This window comes from Poecile atricapillus, chromosome Z (assembly GCF_030490865.1).
Source record: "Poecile atricapillus isolate bPoeAtr1 chromosome Z, bPoeAtr1.hap1, whole genome shotgun sequence".
Lineage (NCBI taxonomy): Eukaryota > Metazoa > Chordata > Aves > Passeriformes > Paridae > Poecile > Poecile atricapillus.
In genome coordinates this window covers 49056280-49078023 of record NC_081289.1, presented here as the reverse complement: position 1 = coordinate 49078023, position 21744 = coordinate 49056280, and the positions used below count along the sequence as shown (strand labels likewise).

Sequence of the window (21744 nt, the reverse complement as noted above, 5' to 3'; positions counted from 1 at the left end):
CTGACTTATACAGAAATAGTAAACACTTGACATTCTTTGATCTTCAGTTGGAAAGGCTACAATATTCTAGGAACTTCATCATTTTATCCAGTTTTCTGTAAAAGTCTCAATTGTTGATCTGCTTGATCTTTGCTGTTATTTTCATAGAAATAGTGACCTCATTCATTTTAACCTGTTGTATCTCTCAAAATAATTTTCAAGTTGACTTTCCTTTTACCTTGGGCAAGGGTGATGGCAGCAAGTGACTGCTTGAATGATTCAATTTTCCTTATTTCAGTCTGCTTCTAAAAAGAATAGTGACTCTTGCAAAATAACATAGGCAACCAGTGTGGATTCTTCTATAATTCATAGAACACTATAAAATGCAAGAAAATTATCTCAGAGATACTGCTTTTCAGAGAAAATATTCATCAACTACCTGCAGAAATAAAGATCCTGCACAAATCCTTCAGTATAACTTTTTCCTTTTTTTTCTATTTCAGACTAAAAATAGAAACCTCAGATTTATTTAAACCTGAAGAAAACCTGTGAAAAATTAAACCTATAATCACTATTATCCTAATAGGAACTTATATAATATTTATAACCATAAATTACTATAAGCATTGCATGTTAAGTAGGGGTAAAACTAGGCTTGATTATCATCTAGGAGCCAGACAGTGACTTTATCTTGTGTGTAAAAATGAAACAAAAATAGATAATTGTTAGCCCTATCTCTTTTTTGTTAAAACTCAGCTATTAATATGTTGGAGCAGTTCTTGATGAATTTTGTACATGATACTTCTTTTACTATCCAGGCACTCTGGACAGTAAAGTATGTAAGGCTGGCTACACAGAGTCTTTTAAAGTAGACAAAACTCAAACTTTCACTAGCACACCAGCTTCTGATATTTTCCAGCAATTATTTCTGCATCTCACAATTGCATCTCTGGCAGTGAGTCCTCAATATATTTTTATTCTTCACTGGCTGCAGATTGCTCAGGCTTCACACAAAAGATTCAATCTTAAGGTACTTTTAGATGAAGTTCTTTCAACTGTGAGTAGTATAGAGTGACTGACTCATTTCAGATGTAGTCCCATAGAGAAAACATGGCATATCTACTGCACTGGAAGTGGAATCTAAAAAAGAAAACCTGGGAACTGAGGTTAAACTGAGAGTTTTATAAAATAAAAAATTGTGTGATTAAATTCTAGCCAAGAAATATTTGGATTTAATGTGTTATGCTTTAATTCTGAAATGAATATTTTTAATCTAGTTTTGCATCACTGATTTTTAATTATTTTTAAATTTTTTTTTTTGGTGGCAGTGTGTTGCCATGGTTAGAACAGAGGCAGTATACAACAATGCCTTTGTGATTGCTGAGATGAAGTGATTTCTTCCTCTGAGCTTAGCAGCTTCCTGAGCAAACCATTTTAAAGCAACAAAACTAGATATAACAAATGTGTTATTTAGACAGGTTTTGCTACATTTTATCTGACTTCCCCAAGGGACTTTGGCTCTACTGTTCCCTTATTCCCTGACTCCCAGAGTTGTCACGTAACATAATGGTATTTAACAAATTTCATTTGGAACCTGACTCCACTCAAGGTCACTAAGATTTCAAACCCTGTAACCTATGCTCAGTAACTGACCTGCAGATATTACTGTTTTCCTTTAGCATTGCAGTATAAAAAATAAGGACTTCTGAGAATTTTTTGAGGAAGGAAAAAACCCACAAATTATTTGTTAAACAGGAAAATGCAATATCAATTCGTGTATGCAGGTTCTGGGCCAGTGAAGGGATCTTTGTTTTCCTCTCTAAATTTAGCCCAAGTAATTTTAGAAAGCTAATTTAAAGTCAGATGATGTTTTGCATTTATTTAAAGGATATCTTTTGAACAGATAGATTTTAATGGAGAATATTACATGATTTTTAAGTCAATATAGAAGTCCAGATTCTTTTAATCTAATCATAAACCCTGAGCAGAGACACCCAAATTAATATCAGAGTTGCCTAGCTTCCCTCAAAAGTCAAGGGAGAGAAATGGGGAAAACTAACACAACTTACTACTGGTCTACATCACAATGTCGGGGTCCTCTCTTTCCACTGGTGGTCTACAGAGCTTAGCAGGACGTTAGTTTTAGGCTATTAACTTAGATGAGAGAATCCAAGTTTGCTGAATATCTCATGGGATTTCAGGAGAATGTTAACAGAAGATCCAGTAAAAAGACTGATTCAATCAGTCTTCATTTCATTAGACTTAAATGTTTTTTCAAACTCAATTTTATAAGTTTAGTTTACTAACTTTAATATGCTTCTTAAACTTTCCCAAATAAGGTTAATATCTAATATTAATCACTGATCTCTCAAGTTTGTCTCTCTGTTTTGGGCATCAGAGCACTTCAGCACAAAATATTAATTGCCAGCTTGAATCAATCTTTTTGTGTCTCATTCAAGTACATGTAGTTAATTTAGGGCTATTAAAGTACCTAAGGTATTTCATTTATTATTCCTCCTGCATTCAAGAACCTTTTTTTGGGCCAAAGAGATGTTTGTGTAGGAAATCTCTCTAAAGAAGGCAAGATTGCAACATATATTCAAATACAGAGGAATTACTTGAAATCATTCTCAGGTGATGGCTAGGGAACTTCTATGGAAAGACAAGTATCCTTGAATTAGGAAGAGATGCAACAGGATAAGCCAAGGATGACAGTGCTAAAAATATTTGAATCTATTACTTCATCCACTCAAAGAGCTCTGAAAAGGGCCTGCATATGTTTCCTTTTGTGGGTGTTTGTCCTTAGGCTTCAGTAGACATTGGAACATACCAATGAGGTTAAATCCAATGTCTATTGAATCAAATGCAATTATATCCCTTAAATCTAATAAGCTCTAGGTCAGTCTTGTAAATTTTACAGTAGTCTGCACTATATTCTAATAGCTGTCTGAGTGTAATGCCTGTGAGGCAATTCGCTGCTCACTGTTTGTATCTTGTCTTACATAAATAGGAGATTCAGAAATTTTGGAGGGAAAAGTGTTCCTCCTTGTTTGCAAAAGGCTTTCTTCTGTTAGATAAACAAGTGCTATAAATAAGTCCCTCAGGTCAGTGACACTTTTTAATGCTGAAAATATTTTTTTTTAGTAGCATTCACAATTCTGTAATACAAAGCGAAATATTCAAGGTTTAGATTGGTTTTTTTCCCCTTGTAAACAGAATTTCTCTAAATATTTTTCTCCATTTTTTGCCCCTATGAATAGGAGCAGGTTTACAAAAGCACTTCAGTAAGTACCATGAAAAACAGTGCCTGTGTAATAGTGACATTCATAAACCTGTGTATTTCTCCCACACTTTCGTGTTTTTCAGATGAGTCGTGACAAGCTGTGGCATTGTTACATATTATGACTGTTGGAAATAACAGTCTTCATCAAAAGCAAAATGTAGTGCACTACTGGACTGTCATCTACTTGTATCAGAATAAAAATACTTTTAAGCCTGGTTGCTCACACTGCCCTACAAATTAATATTTGAAGCCTGTAAGATTCAAGAGGTGGTGTGTGATTTATGCATTTTACAATCTTCTATAAATCTGTTGTTGCTTTCTTTCTTTTTTTCTTTTTTTTTAATATCTCATTTTGCAGAAGAAATTAAATAAATCTTAGGGTCAGACTCAGGCATCAGTATACATGAGCAATAGCCCTGGTTTACAGGAATAGTCCTCTCAAATTATGGCAACAAGCTTTTAAGTTACTAATCAGTTTGAGGACAGGTTCCAGGCTCCAGTCAATGTTCAAATTATACCTCAAAATAAGATATTAAGAAATTCACAGTTGACTGTGGCTTTTTATATGCATTATATATCATTATTTAAAAAGAAAATAAATACACACACACGCACACACACATATACATAATTAGCCCTGGGAACTTTGTTTTCTTTAGGAAACACCAATGAACTAAGAACTAATCTCTTAAAAAGCCTTAAAAATTATTACCACAATCAATAAATTACAAAAAAATATAAAATAAAATAAATAATTTCTATGTTTAATTTCTACCACTGACCCTGGTTTATTGAATAAATAAACTCTTATTTTTGACTTTTAATTTATTTTATTGTCATCTAACTGGCTTTCTGTAGAATAGCAAAGAAATACTGTTAGCAAAAACGATTTTGATGTTCTTGTTGGCCAGCACATTTTCAAACACTCTGTACTTTAAATGTCATATTTATGAAAAATAAAGGGCACTTCATATTTAAGGATATATTTTTTTAAGAGAATTTTTATACCACACTTTGAAGGCTGAGAAGTTTTCAGAATCTTTACTGTAATCCTTGCCATACGCTTAAAATAGCAAAACAAAACAAAAACTCACACCCAAGCTTTCCCTATGGGTGCAATGTCATGAGCAAAATGTTGACTCCTGAGTGATAGAATGTGACACACTCCAAATTCAAAAAGGATTTTACACAAAAATGCCATAGCTCATCATGTTAGTGTCTCTGTCAAACAGAAAAATTACATTTTCATGAGCAGTTGGTTACCTTTTCTGTTCAATTTATGTCTCTCTTACATTGTAACAGTGGCTTTTGATAGCAGAAAAGTTGGAGGACAGACTAAGTAATTAATGACTTTCTAGTGTTCAGCAAGATAATGTCAATGACCTAGGTGTCATGAAGTTGACATGTCACTGACAGTGTCATAAAGTAGGAGAGAAGAGGAAGGAAAAAGTAATTGTGAAAACAGAAATTTTAAGTTCTTTTTTTTCAAGGGAATAATAAAATTTTCACTATAGTGATCAACAGGGCTCATGTATCAAGCATAAATTTATGTGACAGGCTGTCATCTGAGCACTATTTCTGAAATGGCTTTAGGACCCAATCACAAGTTATTTAAAAGCTATCATTTTTAATTACTTACAAATAGTTCTAATGAGCATGTTTCAGAATTTTGCTATTTTAAACCCTTTTCAAAAACTTCATTAAATAAGAATTAATTTTGACATAGTTCTAAGTAAGAAATCTAAAATTGTAATCATCAGATAGGCTCAACCTTGTTTCTGTAGGAGCAATAAATTTTGTTAAAGATTCAATTTGAATTAATAAAGATTCTGACATTTTTCTTGGTAGCTTCATGTCTATAGTGCTCAAGAAAAGGAGTATTTTACGTGTGTTTTTTCATTATGTAAATGAGTATGTATAAAGTACTAAAGAATGGTAAGTAGAGACTCAACTTTTTAATTGTCACACCTTTGAGAAAGTTGATTTGAAAAAAAAATCTCCATTTCTGTGTATGTACATTTTGAGTAACAACCTGTCTAGCATTTTCATTAGCTTGAGGGCTTGGTTTAGCATTTTCAGAAATAAATATTAGGGACTAAAAAGTGTTGATAGCAATGCCATGGTACATGCCAGCAAAAACATAGACTTGTAAGGAATGGGTTTTACTTAACAGATTTTGAATGTCTTATAACCTCAGCATTTGAAAGCCAAAAAACATTGAAACCTTTTGGCTGAACTTGGAAATTAATGTGTCTTAGAAATTGTTTCTCTGTTCTGTGTCATCCACATTCTGCTTGTGATTATGCCCTGCTCTCCAGCCCTCCTCATAAAACAGCATTCGGGGATTCCTGGTGGATTCCCTTGCCATTGTTTAATGGAGCGAGGCAGCAGAGGGTCTGGGAGCTGGAGCTGGGTCCTGCTCTGTGCTGCAGTGGATGAAGGCTGCTGGTTTCTCCTGCCTGGGGAATGCTACCAGCCAGCAACTGGGAAGCCTTGCAGATAAATAATTGATTCCAGCTGGCACACAGGTAGGAAGGACAGCAAGCCTTCCAGAATGACACCATATGAGAGGTCACTCAGGAGTTGTGGCTGGACTTACGAGGGAGGAAAGCATCAAGATTCTATCCAGATACAATCTGTACATGAAAAGTACCTTATGTAAATGTGTACTAAAGGGCTTTAAACTATCTGGGAATTAATTTCAGCTGAGTTTTTGCAGGGACTATGAAGAAAACTGATATAAGGTAGTATTTTGAGACTGAGGAGAAAGCTGCCTTGCTGCAGAACACAGCAGGTGCTGCACTGGACTCTGCTGTTGCCATGGATGCTCAAGGTTAATCTTGTTCAGTATAAGTTTGAAGCTCTTGGTTTCTTATTTAATGTGTTAGTATTAACTGGGAATGTTTTCCAGTTGCAGCTAACACTAATTTTATATAATTTCTGATGTTTGGGAAGGAAGTGTTCTAATTTCAGGATGTGGGTTGTTCAAGCATCTCTAAACTCCTATAAAAAGGCTCTAGACACTATTCTAGATGCTATTTACATCTTTTTTTTTTCTTTTTTCTTTTTTTTTAAGTCCAGCTCTCTTAAGAATCTGGTTCTGCATTTGTCCACATTTGATATGAACTACACTATCATTAGCTACTAATTTTCATCTTCTTGCATTCTGCATCTAGAGAATCATGATTTTGATCAATGTATTTCACTCATGCTTTGAGTCACATCCTCCAGTCTACAAGCACTACAAGTGTGGCTGACTCCAGTTTAAGACTGATTCTCTATTCAAGTGGGCTAATGGTGCATACCACCAGACTTCTCAGGTCAAGGCAGCTTCTGATTCACTTCTGCCTTTGTGTGGCTCCAGACAGCATGAGAACTTAGGTCACTGAGAGAAAGTTGGAGCAAAGCAGACATGGGAGCCTTTTTTTTGGTTCTTTGTGTAGGTTTGGTGGTTTGCCTGTTCAAGAAAAACATGCATTAGATTCATTGAACAAGAAAATACACAAAATGTTTTGGAAATAAAAGTGTTGAGTCCTTACCAAGCTCAGACTTTAAGGGTTACTTAAGCTGTGCAGTCATGGGAGAACAAGGATGCTGTGGGGAGGTTGCCAGAATCCATTGCAAAGTAATTGTAATAGCCATCTTCACATGGCCTTTGTCTATAGCTGATGGAAATTTAGTACTCTAGCAAGAAAGAAGATGAACTATTAATAATTATCTCATTAAAATATGGAGAATTTTTTTATCTGCTTTGAATGCTAAGATCCTGAAGCAGAAAAAACAGCTCAGTAAACATACAGGAATATATTTTCTCCACAGCAGACTGATGAAAATGTATCAGATTGTGCTGTCTGCAATTTCACTGCTGCTGTCTCCTCAGCTAATTTGAGAGACTTGGATCTTCAGGCATTGTAGCAATGGTGATGGCTTCACAGTCTGCTGCTGACGAAAATGTGATTTTTGTCCCCCAAAACACTGAGATACAAAATAAACATTGGATTTGTAGCATATTTTGTACGTGATTTTGTTATAACGGTAAGCACTTAAAAGGATTAAAAGGAATTTTAATCACATTGATTTTCTTACTGGAAGTGAAAGAGTTCCATGTAAAAAATTAGTTTGAGTCATGTAAAGTTTTGACATGTATATCTTTCAAATCCTAAATGTGCTAATCCTTTTCCTGTACTGGTGACCTGGCAGTCCTGTGTGGTTATATCTTGCTAAAATAGCTTAATAGCTACATATAATCCGAAAAATTGAGTCATTTAAAGAGTTAATAAATCTAGATCGTCACCTCCATGGAAATTTATTCATTTTATTTTATTTTACTTAATTTTAATAATGTGCTCAAGTGTATTATTTGAATATTTAAAGTTCAGCACATGCTTTGCTGAACTATGGCTTGATTATGACTATGAGAGAATATTTTATTACATATGCAGAAAACTGAATTCATTAGTCTTCACTACTTTCCTGCTTATCATGTAGAGCTCAGGACAAGTTTTAGTTTCTCCTTGAGATTAATATAAATCTTGATGGTAAAGCTGCAGATTAAACCTCTGTTGGGTTTGTGTGGCCAGGTTTTGCTGTGACTGGGGGGCAGGGACAGGACTCTGTGGCTTCTGTGAGAAGCTGTGTGTGCTGGAAGCTGTGTGTGTCCAGCAGAGGTAATGCCAGTCAGCTCCAAAACGGACCTGTCTCACACTGGAAAGGATCATGGAGGATTGTCTTCCATGGGAGCAGGGTATGAGTGTGAGAAGTTTTCCCCTTGAGCAGGAAGGAGCAGCAGAGACAATGTGTGATGAACTGACTGTGGCCTCGTTCCCAGTCCTGCAGTGCTGTGGGTTGAGGAAAGAAAGAATTTGGGAGTGAAGTTGAACCAGGAAAGAAGGGAGGGTGGGAGAAAGGTGCTTTTAAGTTTTGTTTTTATTTCTTAATTCCCTTCCCTGATTTGATTGGAAATAAATTAAATTAATTTCCTCAAGTCAAGTCTGTTTTGCTCATGACAGTAACTGGTGACTGCTATTTCCTTGTCTTTATTCTCAACCACAAGCCTCTTGTTGCATTTTCTTTCCCCTGTTCAGCTAAGCAAGGGAGTGATAGAGAGGCTTTGGTGGGCACCTGGCCTCCAGTCACTGAACTGCTTACTGAATTTGGCTAAAGTATTTTTTTATTTTGAAATGATGCAGCCTGTGACTAAGTAATTTGGTTTAGTATCCTTTCTTGTTTTGCAAGGACGTATCAAAGAAGGCTAGAGATCAGGGGTAAAACAGAAAAAAGTAATTGGTGTGTGCCAAGAATACCAAAGGTTTTGAAGAGAGCCATGGGGGAACTCTAGCTGTCTACAAAGCTGATTTTCTGCTATGTCCTAATGAGTCTTACACAATTTTTATGTGCCTTGTGAAGGTGTAGCCCAGGACTTTGAAGAAGCCTCTGCCCTTCTGAATGAGGAGGCACAGTGGCCAGTAGAGGTTTCCTGGTGCATCTCAAAGGGCAGAAGGCAGTACCTCTCTTTAGGCCAATTAGCTGAACCTGGAATATAATGGTCAGGGAACTCATATGTGGGCTTCCTCCATCCTTTTTTGTTTTTCTGATGTCCCCACAACCAAAGGGAGCTGACTGCTGGTCCCCTGCCCCTCCTCTGGTTGAGTCTACTGGGGCACAAGCCAGGCCTGGGGACTGGATCTGTCATGTCACTGCCCCACAAAACCAGCTTCTCCATTGGCACTGTTGTTCCACTGCTGAGGGACGTTTCTGTGGAGAGCTAAACGGTTCTGTGGAGAGCTAAACAGTCATCTCACATGTAAGATGTGCAGTCCTTGTAGACTCAGGATTTCAAGAAAGGACTGCTACAGTATTTGATAAAGGTTGTATCTTGATAAGGATGTGTATCATTCTAAATTTCTGGTACATTTTTGTTAAACTTTTTTCCTCTGCAAAACCTCTTATTCCATTATCCTAAGCTAATCAGGAGTGAACTAAAGAAAAAAAAAATGTTGGAGAGGATTAGTTATGTAGTCTGGAGAAAATATATTCATAAGTATATAGTGTCAATTATTTAATCATAAATTCTGTTATGAAGTAGAAGGATAGCTATATGATTTAAATTATACAAAGAAGCCTGCTATTTTGACAAGTGTCACTGTATTACATAAACACAGAATGCTAAATAATAGTAAGTTTGAATAAGAAAAATATTAATGTTTTTAAGATTTTTTTTTTTCTCAGTAAAGACTGGGTTTAGTAAATTTAATCTTCTTCTCCACAGTTTTAGGAAAAATACAGGATAAATCAGATAAAGAAAAGAGAGAAAGTATTTCATATTCTTAAATTCATAGCTATTATTGTAGCTTTAAGGAAGAAAAAAATATTTATATGTTTTCAAAGCATTTCTGTGGGTTTTTTTTCCAGTAAATAAACTCGGGAAGATTACGTATACAGAACTATCTTGGTGAAATTTACCAATTTAGATAAGCTCTAGCCATCCTCACACAAAGAGATCTATTAAAAATTCTTTTATAATTTTAATAACATATCACGCAGCTATTTAATGACATTTTGATATCCTAACTGCACTTTGAATATTTACTCCCCATTGCTTTTCATAGCTCATATTGCCAACAGCATGTTTTCTGTAAGTCAAACTGTTTCTGTCGCCATTTTGAAAGAAAATATAGACAAGCCTCACAGTAGGATATTTTGAAATATTTAGTTAAGTGGAATAGCCTATTGAACAATTGTCTTTTTAAGGTAAAAGAAAATAAAAAGTATTTTATGAAGAGTATTGCAACAAATTCATTTTTATCGGACTAAATCTAAAAGATGTAATAAAACCCACAGAAACTCTGAGCCAGCTGACAGATGTGTTTGCTATACATACAAGCTACTGTTGCTGAAAATCTCTGAGAAATTTAGCTTTAGAAAAGGCTTGCTTTTCCCAGTAACAGTTGTAATATCATAAGGTCTTGTACCATTTTGTTTTAATTAAAAGCTAATTTTTCACCAATTCCCTTAAATTAACTTTTCTGGCTACTGCTGGCCTTTCTTTTTTTTTCTTTCTTCATTCAGCATTTGATAATTACTGTAACACATCTGCCAAGGAAAATTTAAAATAATGAACTTTCCCAAATACTCCCAATACTGTCCAATCACAGTGCTCACTGATGGGGCTATTGAGGCTGGAGCTACTGTTACAGACAGAAAAGACATCAGTGGGATGAGATGTTCTTCATGACATTCTTTAGATTTGGTACTTCTCTAAGCTCATAAATTTAGCCTGATTTTTGACTCATGAGATCAGGTATTTTTCTGAGCTTTTAGAAAATATGTGAAGAATATAAATTAGCTGAAACTAACATATGGGGGGTTTTCACATCACTTGTCTTGAAGAAGAATTTGAGTGTATCTAGAAGTTAAAACCTACTGGTTCCTTCTACAGTAGGACTCCTTCCCATCGTTGTAGTTCTCCTGAATGGGTCTGAAATGTCATCTCTCCCAGCTTGCACATATATGATCCCTGGCACAGTTGTGCATTTCCACAGAAATTTGGTGGAATTTCACCTGTCATCTTGGCTTGTTTGCTCAGCTTTGAACACTAGCTGCATTAGGGCCTGATTTATTTGTGAGCGTGCAGTGGAGGCAGATCAGAAGCACACCAGGGCTCTCGCCTGTACTGCACAGAGCATCATGGTAAATGACAGTGCAGGGGTGGGATGCAGAATTTGGTTCTTCTGGAAGCACAGAGAACTGCAGAGGAGGGGCAATAGAGCAGAGAGCATGGTCCTCTGCTTGAGGACCAGCCTGTGAGCTGTGTTGGTGGAGAAGCAGCATAGTGAGAGGAGGAGTTGAGTCCCTGGGTTGTGTGTGAGCTCTTGGGGCCACTCTGTCACTCCTGTGCTTGAGTGCCTTGCACTGTACCACTGTGTTTGCCAAAGCTTCAGGCTGAAATGGAATTCATGTCATGCAATGGCACCAAACTGGAAATCAACTCAATTTCTAATGTACAGCACTTCTCTTTGGTGTCCTAATTGTCCAATGAAGAAAGACAATGCACATAATCGATATCAGTGTTGTAAGCTGAAAAATGTCACTAAGCCTGACATTGTTCTGACTGGTGGCACTGATACAATATGTTGCTGAACAGGAATTCACATTGAAGTCTTTTATGTACTCCTAAATAATTAATATGCATAGATTTTGAAATAAGCTAATACTTTCTAGATGAAGATAAGAAATGTGTTTTAATAATCCTTTTCTTCCTGCCACTTGATTTATCAATTCTTAAAATATTGAATTGCAAATGTATTATGGCTTTTTATGTGTGTCTTTTTCATGAAAGCTGCTAGTACATTCTGTTTTTCTCTTGAGTTACATGACTTAGTGACAATCCTATTTAGTCAGGAACTTTGTGCATCATCCAGTGAAATATTAAAAGGTTTTAACTATTAAATGATTTTTATGTATATGCAGCATACAAAGCTGTGCACTAAGCAAATTCTTGTACCATTTTTATTACTAGAAATCTAAAATAAATAATAAATTGGTTTATAAATTCTTTTGCAGACCTATTAGCATAATGGCTCTGTTAATCATAAACAAGAAAGAGTATTTGCTAAGACTGCTATACTTACTGAAGGAAAAAGAATAGTAGTGCTGTGTTATATGCTAACCTCTATTTTAAAAATATGTCTTTAGAGAACAGAAAACACAGAAAAATCTGTGAAGGAGTGAAGTTAATTAGCTATAGTGGCCTTTTCAATAATATAGCCATGACAATTCTAAGAAAAAGCATTGAAATAGAATTCAGTTCATGGGATTCTTGTACTTAATGTACTGTTACTGTATTTAATTTAGGCAATGGCATTGACAGTTGATTTCTTCAAGAGATGAATAAGCGATACACTACTTTATACTGAATTCCTTTAAATCTGCACTACTTCTTTGAATTTCAATTATGGTTCAGTGTTAGCTAGTCTTTTTCTGCATGTTTAACTGTAAAGAAATTTCATACGTGAAATATATATTATATTTTCCATGACCTTTTCTTTCCTTTTCCTCTTTGGTAACTTTAGGTTTATATAAGCATTTAGATGTGATAGAAAAATGAGAGTGCGATCCAGTTATTTTGATAGTTAGTACATTTTTTCAATTCAGTCAATAACCTGAGTTACCATTACAATGCAGTGCTCACCTCTTCTTATATGAATAGCTTAATTTGCAAAAATGTGTTGGATGGGTGCAATCACAATAGTTATAGTAATGTCATACATCTATTCTGTGCTAACATTTTATTTATTTTTGGAATTTTATTAATTCTGGGAATCAAACATTGCATTTGAAATACATTTGTCTCTTGTACACATTTTTTTGTGATTTTGCCTGTGCCTATGTTCGATATGTGCATCATTTTTAAGTGTATATTTTCACTGTTTAAAGCTTTTTTAAAATAATTGTCATTTATATATTTTCAGATTTTAAAAATATATTTTCTACCTAAATGGGCCCTTCTAAATTTGATAACTAGTATGGACCTTTACTGATTATATACTAGCTCTGTGGAAGAAAACACATATGGGACGTTTTATCTGTATCTGGAGCTGCTGTTTCAGCTATCGAACTAATGGAACTCTAATGGAACACTTAGTAACAAAATTAATGGGCTGCATTCTTTTCATTGTCACTAGATCTGTGTGGCTCCATTAGTTCTGATTTCTTCAGTTACAAGAAGAAAGAACAATGAATATGCTGGCACTTTGCTATGTATTAGAAAGGAATCGATCACTTTCTGTATTCATGAGCTAATCGGCACCTTGCTACATCAACTTTCAGTCAGCCGATATAAATTAAAGAACTGGTATTGGTTTATTTACAAAATAATTTATTGATTCTAATATTCGCCTTATTCTTGGATTCATAAAAGAAGGAGGTGAAGGATATTTGTTTCTTCTGTCACTGTTCATTATCACAGATATTTCTACTAGAGGAAGTGGTTTCTCTGGGATTTTACTGTAATCCACAGGATTTTATTTTTATTGAGCTCTTTTTCTACTACTGCACTTGATGGTACTTGTTTCAAGGTTCAACTATGTACAAAAGATGAAATGAAATAGCAATCATGTTTACTTTCTATTAAAGTATGGATTTTTTTGAGAGATTAATTTACTGGGGCAATTCTCTGTGAGACCATTTTACAGCTACCATCTAATATCAAAACCCAGTGCCACAACCTTTCTTAAAGACATGCAATCTAATTTGACACAGATAGCTGTTCCAGGCTTTATATTTTTGTTACGGTTATAGCTGAAACACTGTGTAGTTACATCAGTGTTTCTATCTTAAGGATTTCTTTTGATTTTGAAGGCTGAAATATTCTTGAACTTCTTCTCACCTTTTTCATTAGCCCGGTCCCTTTACACAGTTCTCAACATCTGTGCAAATTTGCCATTCCCAGTCTTTAGAAATATCAGTATCATCCATCTGCAGCTAATTGGCTGATGGAATATGGGTAGTAGGGTAATGAACTACTAGATTTGGAAAAATTTATTGGAACTCTATGCCTGCTCAAATGGGGCCATCTCTAAATCACTCAGGGTTTTGCCATAGTAGAGGATTTTTCATCTTATGTGTATTGGCACCTTTCACAGCCTCTCTCAGAACTGGCAAGTATCCATCCAGGAAAATATAGTCCAAATAGATCCCCTCTGCTCCAGAGTTCCTCCTGATCACCCCCAAAGTTTTTGTTAAAAACAGAAAATTCAAGAAGGAATTTTTGTTCATAGATGATGTTCCATAGTGCCATCTATGGCATGAAAGGCTCCGTATAAAGCTGCTTAACTAACCTGCATGTGAAGGAAAAAATATGAGAATATACTACATTTGAGAACAGAAAACATAAATCGAAATGCTGTGATTGTTTCTATTGCTTTATCTTTGTTTAGTTTGAAAAAATGTTAGCATGGTTTATCATTGTTTATCAAATGTTTATCATTGGCCATGACATTTGAGAGGCCTGTGTAATATTGCCAGAATATAAAAGACTAAAGCAAAAGTGACTACCAGAGACTGGCCTTTTAAATTGTAGTTTTGTCACTGTTGATGAAACTTCTCAAGCACACAGGTAGCGTGGCACTTGTAGTTTAGTTCTGTTTCTATTTTCTTCAGTAGCTATTATTCTCTTTTAGGGGATTTGCACAATTTAAACATTTATTAATGAGACCAGAAGACAGGTGTGTTGACTATTTGCTAGGCTGAAATATGATGAAACAAGAATATATATTGAATATACTGCATATACTTCTTCAGAAATATATTCATATCCAAATACTTTTTTTAGTACAGCCTCAGAGAGGATTTTTGTGTTTGCCTCAATATTAAGGGTTACTGCCGTGCTTCATTATTTTCATGATATTACTTTTACTTATTATTCTCTTCTGTGACTGATCTAGACATTCCAAAATTACTTTATACTTTGAAATGTGATTATTACATCATGTGTTACAAAGATATAAGTGCTTCCTGTATATTTCATGTTTTTATTGAAATAGCTAAAATTTCAGCCACAATCCCCCTAAGTCAAAATGCATTGTGAGGAAATCATGAAACAGTCAATTTAATTTTCTAATTTTGATTGTTTAGGGGTTTTTTAATGGAAAAAATAATGAAATATATTTATTAACATTTCATCAAAATCACCATTTTGGTTTCAGAAAAACATGAAGAGAAATATCAAATAAGGAAAAGAAAGACAGCTTTTCTTTACTTTGCAGCACTTAATGAAAATTTATGTAGCCTCAGAAAATTAAAAGTAACATAGTGTTACAGTCAAAACTTTGTTGTGAGCAAACCAGGAAAATTCCATGATATGAGAAGCCACTGAGTCACAGCTGCATTAAAATAACCACACTTTACAGTATTTTACTGACTGTTTATAGGGGTAGTTCAGAGAATGATGGTACCCTTTGCACTAAAAAATTATAAAATTAATACACAAGTCTCATCAAAACAGTTTAAAAATGCCACACAATCACTTTCAAGTATCTGTCTCAGTGGTATGCTGCCCCTTTGGGTCCCAAGGTTGGCAGTACCCATCCTCCTCAAAAAGACATGAAAAGGGTGCTCTCATGAGTTCCTGGCATCCTGAATTCTTCATTAGGAGAATTGTGATGTCAATGATTTCTTCTTTCTCAATTTACACTAATTTAGCACATTTTCTAACATTTTTTACCCATTATTCTTTATTGATTTTCGCTTTATGTCTCTATTTATTATATATTTTATTTTGTGCTAGTATATTCCTTGCTATTTTCCACTGTTTTTTCTCTTTGCTCACCTTAAAACTCTTTTGAGTCAGTTGTTTTTTTTTAATGACCATTGCTAGGTTTTTTCGGCCTATTTTTATTATCCCGTGCATACGGTCCTATATACCTAATTATTATTTGCAAATCACAAATATTTCATCCTATACAGAATATTTACTTTTTAATGTATATGTAAAATCTCTGATTATACCACAAGATTATGCAAATATGAGCAAATACAAGCGGTATAAGCAAAACTATAACAAATTAGTCAATAGTCACCTGATCATTAGAAAATTTGTTGCAGTTAAACAAGCTGAATCAAAACTCCAGGCAGGAGTGGTAAGTTCAGACAAATCCTGAGAAATTAATCTTGAGGCCTTGCAGAGCCAATACAAGGTCTACAGCTTGTTATTGGCAGTGGCTAAACTGAATTGCAGGGCTGTGATACAGTGGTACTAACATTCTTGCATTTTTATTTTGTCTCTTTGTCATATTACATGTCTAGAATTGTTCAAAATGCATGTGAATGTGACACATAGGGATATGGATTAGTGGTGAACAGTGACTTAATGGTTGGACTCGATGATCTTAGAGGTCTTTGTCAAAGTAGTCTTTAGTTCTATGATTATGTGGTTATTGCTTCCAAGTAGAAAACTGAAAAATTAGGAAGTCTAGGTTTTTCCTAAGTTTTTAAGGTTTGGATTTTTTGTTTCTGCAGTGCTGTTTCTCAGGGTTTATTTAGTGGTGTTGTTTTCGTTGTTTCAGAGTTTTCACAGAAATTGAAAACTTGGCTATTTAAGGTACAGCAAAATAAAGAAGGCATAAGGAAAAAAGAAGCAAGGAAAAATCTGTGGGGAACGTTCCTAAACCAAAGTGAACTCATGACTAGGAGATACAGGACTTGAATTTAGCTGTTTGGGTAAACTTTACATTCTCTGGGAAAGCTGTAATCATAGCCTTGTTAGGATGTGGTGGTTTCATGCCAGCCAGCAATCCAGCTCCATGCAACTGTGCACTCACTCCCCCGCCAGCAGATTCTAGGAGAGACTTGGAATAGTAAAAAGAGAGAAAAGAGAGAAAAGTTGTGGATTGAGACAAAGACAGTTTAATGGTAGAAGCAAAAGCCATTCACACAAGCAAAGCAAAACAAGGAATTAATTCACTGCTTCCCTCTGTCATCTTAGGGAGAGCAAGGCCTCATCACATGTAATGGTGACTTGGAAATTCGAACACCATCACTCCAAACCTTCCCTTCTTCCTACTGTGCCCAACTTTACATACTGAGCATGATGTCATATGGTCTAGAATATACCTTGGAATATAGTTGGGGTGACCTGTCCTGGCTGTGTCTCCTTCCAACATCTCAGGCATGCCAAGTCTCCTTGCAGTGGCAGTACAAGAAGCAGAAAAGACTTAGGTCTGTACAAACCCTGCTCATCAATAAAAAAAAAAAAATTTATCAATCCTGTGCTCAGCACAAGTCCAAAACACAGTCTAATACCAGCCACAGTGAAGAGAATTAACTCTACCCCAGCAGAAATTGGCACATAGGATCACACACTTTAGACTGTCCCTTCTCTTGAGATCTGAACTGAATACCTGTCATTTCCATAGAAATTTGGATGTGCTCCACTGAATTCCACATGTATACAGTCTCTTGTACAGTCTGAATACTACTTTTCCCATTTTCATGATATATTTTAGAACCAGAGGAAGTGATATTATTGTAAGACTTCATACTAATAAAGGTGGTTTATCCAAGCCTATTAGGACAAAACCAGCAAGATTGTTGTAAGTACCACTGCAGATAGCACTATCAGTCTTAGGCTTATCCTCTTTCTAATGCACTGCCAAAACTAATCAGTCTCCATACAACTAACATACTAACAACAAGCAGACACTGAGGAAATATGCTTTTAGCATAGTAGCAGTGTCAAAACAGTATTATTAATTCAAAACTTTTCAGATAAAATTGCTGTGTTAACAAAGTGACTTAGTTGTTCAACTTAATATTCAAAGATTAAAAAAAGTTTAAACAGCTCAGCTCAGGCACAATAATATGTATTTAATTCAATATAACGGTTGCTGTTGCCACAGCAAGAATAACAAGTAGGTTATAACATAGAAATAACCCTTGACTATTTAATTGCTGGCATCTCTGATGGAAAGGAAACACATTCCTCAAAGAATTTATGTCTGTAAAGTACTGATTTTCTTGAAACAGTGTTTCAAGGGGATAAACTATTTTTCTTACTTAATGGGAGAAAATAATGTTTATAAATGAAGTGATTAATTGATTATCTCAGAGTTTCACTGTTACAGCAGAAAGTGTAGCCTTTTAGTTCACTCCTCTGAGTTCATTCATATCTAACCTTGATGAGGGTAAATCCATTAACAAGGGCAGGTTATTCTCTGCGAACAATTCTGTTCTTCCTCAGTGAAATTCATGGCTGCTGTGGTAAGTACAGAATAATAATAGGCAATGGAAAAAAGTTATTATGGTTGTTTGCAGAAGTCAAACATCAAGGTGCTTTTAAAGTGAACCTTTAAGTTATTATAAAAGACGTCCTATAGTATCAGTGCAATTTGTTATTTAGCAAAGGCTTCCATCACCCAATAATATCTGGTTTTCGTTTTTAACTCTAGTCATGTTGTAAATCATGTTTATAGGAAGGAGACTTCTTTATTAGTTTCAAGGCAGGTGATGGTCAGTAGAAGTAATCCTCTGGGCAAAATTATGCCCAGCCTCAGCTTAAAACACATTTTGATTCATTTATTATATTCTCAGTCTGTTTGCAGACCTCCTGCTGACATCAGTAACAAGCAATGTACTGAGAAAAACACAGAGCTTTCAAAATGAGATGTTATTTGTGTTTGAAAAGACTATTCTAACATTTTTTCTCTGTACTAATGCTGTCACATTTTATATGCAGCTGTGGGATTTGCTGTGGTTTTATATTTTGGCACCAGCCTGTAATGTGCGTGCTATCATGCAGTATGCTCAGGGAAAAAACCCAACGTGGTAATAGTACATTTGCAGCCCACTTTATGGGCTAATTAAGATAAAGGATGCTGTGAATTCCATAAATATCAACCAAACCACACAAAAGTGTGTCAAGACATTAAAAAATGTTGCTCAGTGCAATAGAAAAAGAGTTGTCACTTAGCAGCCTGTCCTTTGCTTAAACATAGGGAAAAAAACCCATAACAGATCTGGGAAAAAGTGATCCCTGCAAGGGATCAAGCAAGTGAAATGTGATACTAGACTTCAATTCAGTGATCCACTTCAGATTCTTTCAGATATCATGGGTTATTAAGTAACCAAATTATATTCAAGTAATTCAGCACCTGCTTCATCAAGCTACAGAATATGGAATTAGATATATACCACTTCAGCTTCACTGATTTGATTATGTAGTGGAGAGAGACTGGTGAATATACATTAATCCTATGAAATTAAATCAAGAAAATTAGCTGAAGATATTCCTAGGGGCCTATTTGCTGTCTATTTGCATAAAATGCTGAATTATCTGCTTACTAAAATCACTTTTTTTTTTATTTTTTTAATGAGAAATTGAATGGAACTGAGTTTACATAGGAATTTAAGCAGCAAAGTACAAGTTCAAACCAGAAATCCATTTAATTTCTGGCTCTTACAACAGCCAGTACCAGATCACTGAATTATAAGAATAAAGCAAGTATACATTTTTTTCTCTTGGTGGTTCCTAATATGGAGTATAGAGCCTACACTTTTTGCTTATGTTCAATTACCTGTGTTGGACTTGATTTCCATCATTATTTTTTGAACCAGTTTAAATTATTCAATCTTTTCACAGACGCAGACATTCCAGTATTTCTAACCATGATTTTGTTCCCTTTATAACTCTTCTGCTGGTTCTGGATGCTTATTATGTGCTATTTTCTCTACAAGTCTAAACAAATAATTTAAGATGCAGAAGTTTATGCTGTAGGCTTTTCAAATTAACTGAGATTAACTCCATACAAAATGACTTAATTTCAGTGTTAAGTATGGACTGTCTTATCTCAGTCTGAAATTGTGACTGTACTCAGTCTAGCCATTTTCATACCATATATGAAAAGTGTCTTTTTTATAATTTACTTAAGATATTCTAAGCAATTCTGTTTTCTATACAATTTTATCTCTGATTCATTTATAAGCAATATCAGAATTGAATTTCATTTTGATTTATTGGAGTAAAATTAGTGAAGTAAAATTATTGAAATAAATAATAATAAATAATAAGACGGTAAAACATGTTTGCAAAACATATGATTTAGGTTTAAGTAGTGCTAGCACTTCAAAAGGTTTTGATCTGTAGAGAAATAGATTTTCATCCTCAGGGAAATCATTACAATTCACAGTAATTTTCATTTTTGGTTGAAAACAAAGGGATTCTTGAGGGAGAGTGGTAAATAGTAAACACAGCATGTATAAAAAAGCCACTGTCCTGGTGTGGTTAGTACACATGGCTCAAATCCAAGATACAGATTCTGCTGAACTTATTCAAAATAGATACTTGAAATTTGTTCTCTGGATCCAGAATAACTAATAATCAAAAAGCTTTTTGTGGATTATAGAATGCCTCACCTGTTTTGAGCAGCTTTTTTTCTTGAAAATGAAAAAAACAGTCTTAGTTTTTTGTTACAGACAGTGCATTTCAGCAAGCTGTTTTGAGTTCCAAAAAAATGTTTTATGAAAAAAAAAAGGAAAATAAGTTGTTACGAAACACATTCTCTTTTCTCCTCATTACATGCATGAGAGAGTACTCATTCTTCTGCTTTGTATTCTCCCACTGCTCTAACAAATCATCACGTGCTTTGTACTTTTCACATACTGATTTATTTGCATTACCTAATAACATCTCTGGGTTATATTTTGGTTGCAGGTTTCTCTTGGACTTCTACATGCCCGAGCTACTCATATTCTCTGGCCTCCACATCGTTGGCAGAAGTTACAGCCAGTGCTGCCTCCGGAGCGCAAACCACTCCACAGAGAGCAAGAGTGATCTGAATGTTCAGACAGGAAAACACCAAGGCCAACCAGAAAGAGCTGCAGTGGTTATACCATCGCCTCCAAGAGCTTTGCCAAGTGCTTTTGACATCAGTGTCATATCAATAGATGTGACATCTTAATGTTACAATGCCACCAAAAACTCTTCATGTTTTTTTTCTTTGTTCTATTGTTTGGTGGGTTTTCATAATCTCCAACATGAGGGCATAATATATTAATTCAGTTTGAAATAATTGGTTGTAGAAGGACTGAATGTTCATTTTTTTTCAGGAAACAGTAACATGCTTGGCTTATACCTGTGCTTCTCTGGACATGAAACTATTAAAACCTTCAATAAACTATTTTGATCTTGTACATTCATCTTGTTTCTTTTATAACTTTTATAACTGCATGGAAACTTTATTAATATTGATTGCATGTGGAAAAAAAAAATCCAAAATATCCAAAGCAACTTTGGGTTGTCCTATAATTAGTACTCATGAAGAATTAGTACTTCTGTAGGTGAAATGTTTTTAATGCAGCTTATTTCTATTATTAAACTGAGTACATATTACTTATTTCTATTTTCTTTTTCAGTATAAAAATAATTTGTTTTATATAAATAATCCCTGTATATCTTTCTGAATTAGATATTCAGTCAAAAGGTACAAATGATATTACATTATCTGAAGGCAGTGTTTAATTAATTTTTCTAGTAGAGTAAATCTTCATTAGTACTTATTGCCACATCTCTTTGAAACTGTGTAATTAGATAAGGAATATGCAATTAATATTCTAGTATATAGTTAATATTATAAATATACTCTGTGAAAAGGCAGTAAAGCTTCTGCACACATTATAAGTGAAAAGAACTTGGAAAATGACACATTTTCAATCACAAATCAATATAAGCCAGCTTATGTTCATATTTATTGAATTTTTCTTCACATAGGTTAGTACTTAAAAATTTTAAAGCCACACAAAAGATCTTTAAACATTTTCAGCTAAAAACATGCAATTATCAGAATTTCAGGCAAGATTAAAGTATGTCTACAGCTCTTTGAACACACACATATGCCTTGTGAGTCAGATGATAGCTTCAATCACTATGAAAACTATCTATTACAATCTAAATTTCTTCTTAAATACTCCAGCTCTGTAGACTCTTTGAA

General features: G+C 34.7%; 1 protein-coding gene across 1 annotated transcript in view; it reads left to right on the top strand.

Moving 5' to 3' along the window:
- LOC131573608 (mitochondrial inner membrane protease subunit 2-like) overlaps nucleotides 1-20947 on the top strand; it is a 405788-nt gene extending 384841 nt beyond the window's left edge. The window contains exon 6 of the mRNA XM_058827711.1: nucleotides 20469-20947. Within this exon, the coding sequence (XP_058683694.1) occupies nucleotides 20469-20588 (120 nt within the window). The 3' untranslated portion in view covers nucleotides 20589-20947. The remainder of the gene's footprint in view (nucleotides 1-20468) is intronic.
- Nucleotides 20948-21744: the final 797 nt, after the last annotated feature.